Consider the following 6,000-nt stretch of genomic DNA (forward strand, 5'->3'; position numbering starts at 1 on the left):
AGGGCTTGACAGGGTAGATGCAGGGAGGATGTTTCCCCTGACTGGGGAGTCTAGAACCAGGGGTCACAGTCTCAGAATAAGGGGTCGGCCATTTAGGACTGAGATGAGGAGAAATTTCTTCACTCAGCGGTTGGTGAATCTTTGGAATTCTCTACCCCAGAGGGCTGTGGAGGCTCAGTTGTTGAGTATATTCAAGACAGAGAGCGATAGATTTTTGAATATTAAGGAAATCAAGGGATATGAGGATAGTGCAGGAAAGTGGAGATGAGGTAGAAGATCAGCCATGATCTTATTGAATGGCGGAGCAGGCTCGAAGGGCCAAATGGCCGACTCCTGCTCCTATTTCTTGTTCTGATACAGCGCCTTTAACGTAGTAAAACGTCCCAGGGCGCTTCACAGGAGCTTAAATCAGCCCAAATTTGACACCGAGACACATAAGGAGATATTAGGGCAGGTGACCAAAAACTTGGTCAAAGTGGTAGATTTTAAGGAACGTCTTAAAGGAGAGAGAGGCGGAGAGGTTTAGGGAGGGAATTCCAGAGCTTAGGGCCCAGGCAGCTGATGGCACGGCCGCCAATGGTGGAGCGATTAAAATCAGGGATGCTCAAGAGGCCAGAATTGGAGGAGCGCAGAGATCCAGGGGGGTTGTAGGGCTAGAGGAGGTTACGGAGATAATCAGTGTAAACAATCGGGGCCCAAGGAAACTCTGATCCCTCTCCAGTAAATTCATTCTTTAAGAACGCAAATTTAAAGCTTCAACTGATTTCATCATCCTTCATTCACTTCAGGCACGGTGGAATCGGGGAAGCGTTTCAATTTTTAATGTGACTAATGCTTATGCCATAATAATCATTAAAAGATACAGATAATACAGAGCAGGTCTCGGCGAGGATAACCTTTTTTAAAAAACGCTCAAAAAAATTGCTAATTAAAAGACCAGGAAAAAAAAAAGTTAATTTTGTGCCTCGCTTGAAAATCCAGTTGTGGTGTTGAGAAACCGGCCGGCGCCACCCGCCCCCCCCCCCCCCAGAACTAGCAGACTCGCATGGGGGGGCTTGTGGGTGGAGATTGGATCGGGGGGGCGGGGAAGGGTTTGACGGACGGGGGCGACAGATCGAGGAGACTCGGGCGCGTTGCAGTCAATGTTCCCTTTAATTTTTTTGGGGGGGGGGGTGCACGGTCCCGTTTAAAATACCGCGCATTTAGCCCTGTCTAAAGGCGGGTGAGCTGGCTGCGCGGGAGCTATAGAGCGCTGCACGGCTGTGCAGCCTGAAGGCAACATTGATTGATTTTTGTTTGTTTGGCCGTTTTCTCTTCTCTCCCACAGGGCAGCTGTCCTCCATTCTGCCAGCGCAATTCACACTTCATCTAGAGCCATCCTTTGTTCCTTAACCTGTCCCATTACCATCTCCTCTCACCTTGAATATCTCTTAATGTCTCTCAATCTCTCCTGCTTTCTATCCAATCACTGACCTTCCCTTTTGTTCTTTCATCCCCTCCCCCATTTTCCCAGCCCCTAAACTTGCTTTCCATTTCCTGCTTTTTTCTCAGTTCTGACGAAAGGTCTTCGACCTGAAACGTTGACTGTTTCTCTCTCCACGGATGCTTGCCTGGCCTGCTGAGTTTTTCCAGCGTTTTCTGTTGTTATTTTAGATTTCCAGCATCCGCAGTATTTTGCTATTATAACATTGATTGCAGTCACCCTTCCACCCAGAATCCCTCCCCGACCTTTGAAGCGGCGTAATCTGCGCCCAGAATGACGGGCGTCTCCAGACGGTGCTGATTGATTTTTTTTTTGTCTCCCCTCCCCACGAACCTTTGCAGAGGCGCAGTGCGGCGGGGTGCCCGTGCGGGACTATTACCAGCTGCAGAGGGGCTACACCATCTGCCAGAGCTCCCGACGGGTGTCCTGGGTGGAGTGTCAGGGGTCGTGCCAGGGCCGGGGTTGCTGCATCGCGCTGAGGGTCAAGCGGCGGAAATACACCTTCGAGTGCAGCGACGGCACCAGCTTCAGCGAGGAGGTGGAGAAGAGCATCAAGTGCGGCTGCACCCGGTGCCTGTAGGTCCCGTCGGTCGCCCGCCCGAGACAGAGTATATTATATATATTAAAATTAAAACACACATACACACACACACACACAAAATGCCAACCAGCAAAATCGATAAAGGACGGTGACTTATTTGTATAATAAGACTTGTTTGAAACAACAACAAAAAGAGGAACAGCATCGTCAGATCCGGCGGGTCCTCCCCGGACGCGAGATAGAATTGAACATTCAGAAGAGAAAAAAAAACTAGTCCGTTTCATCAACAGAACCAGAACATCGCAACTGAAACCCTGGAGCATCTGGACGTGGTACCGAATGGTGGGTGGGGGGAGTGGGGCGGGCTGGGGAGCAATCACAATCCGGCACTGCCGACACGGTCTGTCTCTTGTCTTACTTTCATTCTTGCGGAGTGGTTTCTCTGATGGTCAGTGTAAGGGGGGGGGGGAGGGTTTGGCGGGCTGGGGAGGGGATGCGGGTAAATCACAGCAGAAAAAAACAATCCAAACGAGCATTGCTCTTTCTCGCGGTGAATGACAAACAGGAATGAAAGCTGCCTTTACATTGCAGAATCCCTCAACTAGGAGCCTCTGTGACACATCCCCTCTCTCATATTTGATGGGACAGTGTAGAGGGAGCTTTACTCTGTATCTAACCTGTGCTGTACCTGCCCTGGGAGTGTTTGATGGGACAGTGTAGAGGGAGCTTTACTCTGTATCTAACCCGTGCTGTACCTGCCCTGGGAGTGTTTGATGGGACAGTGTAGAGGGAGCTTTACTCTGTATCTAACCCGTGCTGTACCTGCCCCAGGAGTGTTTGATGGGACAGTGTAGAGGGAGCTTTACTCTGTATCTAACCCGTGCTGTACCTGCCCTGGGAGTGTTTGATGGGACAGTGTAAAGGGAGCTTTACTCTGTATCTAACCCGTGCTGTACCTGCCCCAGGAGTGTTTGATGGGACAGTGTAGAGGGAGCTTTACTCTGTATCTAACCCGTGCTGTCGTGCTGTACCTGCCCTGGGAGTGTTTGATGGGACAGTGTAGAGGGAGCTTTACTCTGTATCTAACCCGTGCTGTACCTGCCCTGGGAGTGTTTGATGGGACAGTGTAGAGGGAGCTTTACTCTGTATCTAACCCGTGCTGTACCTGCCCTGGGAGTGTTTGGTGGGACAGTGTAGATGGAGCTTTACTCTGTATCTAACCCGTGCTGTACCTGCCCTGGGAGTGTTTGGTGGGACAGTGTAGATGGAGCTTTACTCCGTATCTAATCCCTGATGTACCTGCCCTGGGAGTGTTTGGTGGGACAGTGTAGAGGGAGTTTTACTCCGTATCTAACCCGTGCTGTTCCTGACACTGGATACCTGAGAGAGTTCCGCCCTCCAGCACTAATATCCCTCATCTCAATGAGCCAAAAAATTCACACAAATGAAAATTTGCACAGACGGGAAGGTGGGTCAAAGTTACGACACGTCTCGAGCATTGTCCTCACACATGATGTCCTTACCCCCGCCCGTCTTGTGTCACTGCCACGTAACGCCCTGCAGCCTTTGCCTCATCCTCGATGTTAACACACGATGCGCAGTGTAGGCAGCACTGCGAGCAATGGCGGGCTGGCTCGCTTTCAACGAGAGCACCTTGCAGAATCCTTGTGCGATGGAAGCAAATGCAAAATTAACTGGACAAATGGTATAAGGTTTTTTATTACAGTGAGATGCTTGGCTACCCAGGTTTGTTGTATGGTTATAATATAAAATAATAAAATATTATTTAAAAAGTCAGAGCAAGCTGTTACACTTAAGACTTCTCGGTGAAGAACATAAATACAAAATGCTCTCTCAAGTGCGGTGGGTGGTTCGATTGCTAAAGTGAGCGTTCCAGCCAGACCATGGTTGATCATCACCCAGGGTTGCAATGCAGCCATTGCAAGTTACCTCAGCGCTACAGCTCGGAACGGTTTCCGCTCCCATTGCAAGTTATTTTGCCGGAGAGAATGTGTTTGGCTGCTCTCTCCTTCATTCTGCACTTATCCTGGCTAGGCAGACATCGGTAAAGTACCGGAGGGAAACCAGCGCCCGTGGAACCCGTCCCCCAGTGGAAGTCCAGACCTTCCGAAGTTAGGCTGCCAACCCAGGTCAATAACCAGGGGCCATAGATTTAAAGTAATTGGTAGAAGGATTAGAGGGGAGTTGAGGAGAACTTTTTTCACCCAGAGGGTGGTGGGGGTCTGGAACTCACTGCCTGAAAGGGTGGGAGCGGCAGAAACCCTCATCGCATTTAAAAAGTACTTGGATATGCACTTGAAGTGTTGTAACCTACAGGGCTACGGACCAAGAGCTGGAAAGTGGGATTAGGCTGGAGAGCTCTTTTTCGGCCGACAGGGACACAATGGGCCGAATGGCCTCCTTCTGTGCTGTAAATTTCTATGATTCTAACCCTCTTGGATTGCCCTGGAGTCTCCAGGAATTGAAGTTTAATTTCCAGGGCACTGTTGCGAGCAACCCAGGAGAGAAACAATTGGGGCAATAAAAAATTGTGTTTTTAAAAAATAATTCTTTGAACACTTATTTATTAGTTCATAAAAATATTTGAGATGGGAATTTGACTGACAGTGCGCAAACTGGCTGCCGCGTTTCCTATGTTACAACAGTGACTACACTTCAAAAGTACTTCATTGGCTGTAAAGCATTTTGGGACGTCCTGAGGTCGTGAAAGGCGCTACAGAAATGCAAGTCTTTCTTTAACCTGGGACCTCAGCCACACCTGCCAACTGCGCCAATGAGGGGCAGCTTCAGTATTCTTCCCTGGCGACCTCGCCTATATGCGCTAAATAAACGCTGCAAGAAAGACACGGGACAGGGGAAATATCCACGTAATGTTTTAATAAGATTTAATAAAATATACACATTAGGAATGCTCAGAATAAGCACAGCATGACTGCGACTGTTGCTGGAATAACAGAAAAACACCAACGGGAATTTAAAAAAATCAAAAAATACCATATTCAACTCTGAGAAATTGGAAAATTAAAATGCAAGACTTGGTTTACACATCAAGTTAGCACTGATTTCCCCCGTTACCCCGACAATCAGCAACAGGTGATCTAGTTTTGCATGGAGCGGCTACAACCGAAGAAAATAAGTTGCATAAAATTCCAATACACTAATTAAAACAGAGAGAGGGGGAGAGAGAGGGTGGGTGGGGGAGAGGGAGGGCGGGGGGGAGAGGGAGGACAGGGGGGAGAGGGAGGGTGCGGGAGAGGGAGGGAGGGTGGGGGAGAAAGGGTGGGGAGAGACAGGGAGGAGAGAGGGTGGGGGAGAGGGAGGGTGGGGAGGGAGGGTGGGGGGGGGAGAGAGGGGAGAGAGGGAGGGGAGAGAGGGAGGGGAGGGAGACAAGAGAGGGAGGTAAGACACCAAATAAAGAGCATCCAATTTGCCATTGTGAAGTTAAAGCAGACTATGAATTAGTTATACATATCGTAACACAAGATAATATAATCCACAGATTTTATAAATAAAGTTTTAAACTTTTGTTTTTCTTTGAATTCTAATGGTGAGGTACGGACCATGCATCAGACGGTTTGTGTTGTGGGGATTTTTTTTTACAAATACTGAAATATGATTTAGTGCCAGTCGTGAGATGGAAGTATTGAACTGTGTCTGTACAGAGTGTGTGCACTCGCCATGCACGGACCTCTCCTGCTGATTGGACCGCCGGTCCTGCTACATCACGCCATTGGACAATGCCCGCTAGATAGATCTACGCTCGCCGCAACCTACCCTCGCCACCACGTCGAGGGCGTTTGGTCACATTCCTGATAAATTAACTCCCTCCCAGCCCACCCCCACTGGCAAAGGGGTGACTGGTGGCTCGGGGAGGGAGTAAGTGGTGACACCGGGGGTTGGGGGAGGGGGTAAGTGGTGACACCGGGGGTTGGGGGAGGGGGTAAGTGGTGACACC

The 6,000-nt window shown here is 49.4% G+C and overlaps 1 protein-coding gene across 1 annotated transcript in view; it reads left to right on the top strand.

Annotated features, from left to right (window-relative positions):
* Positions 1-4,589, top strand: part of slit1a (slit homolog 1a (Drosophila)) — a 328,910-nt gene extending 324,321 nt beyond the window's left edge. The window contains exon 37 of the mRNA XM_085994232.1: positions 1,825-4,589. Coding sequence (XP_085850358.1) covers positions 1,825-2,063 — 239 coding nt within the window. The 3' untranslated portion in view covers positions 2,064-4,589. The remainder of the gene's footprint in view (positions 1-1,824) is intronic.
* The last annotated feature ends 1,411 nt before the right edge of the window (positions 4,590-6,000 follow it).

The sequence above is a fragment of the Somniosus microcephalus genome, chromosome 8 (assembly GCF_052327205.1).
Source record: "Somniosus microcephalus isolate GS21.2 chromosome 8, FLI_Smic_1.0, whole genome shotgun sequence".
NCBI lineage: Eukaryota > Metazoa > Chordata > Chondrichthyes > Squaliformes > Somniosidae > Somniosus > Somniosus microcephalus.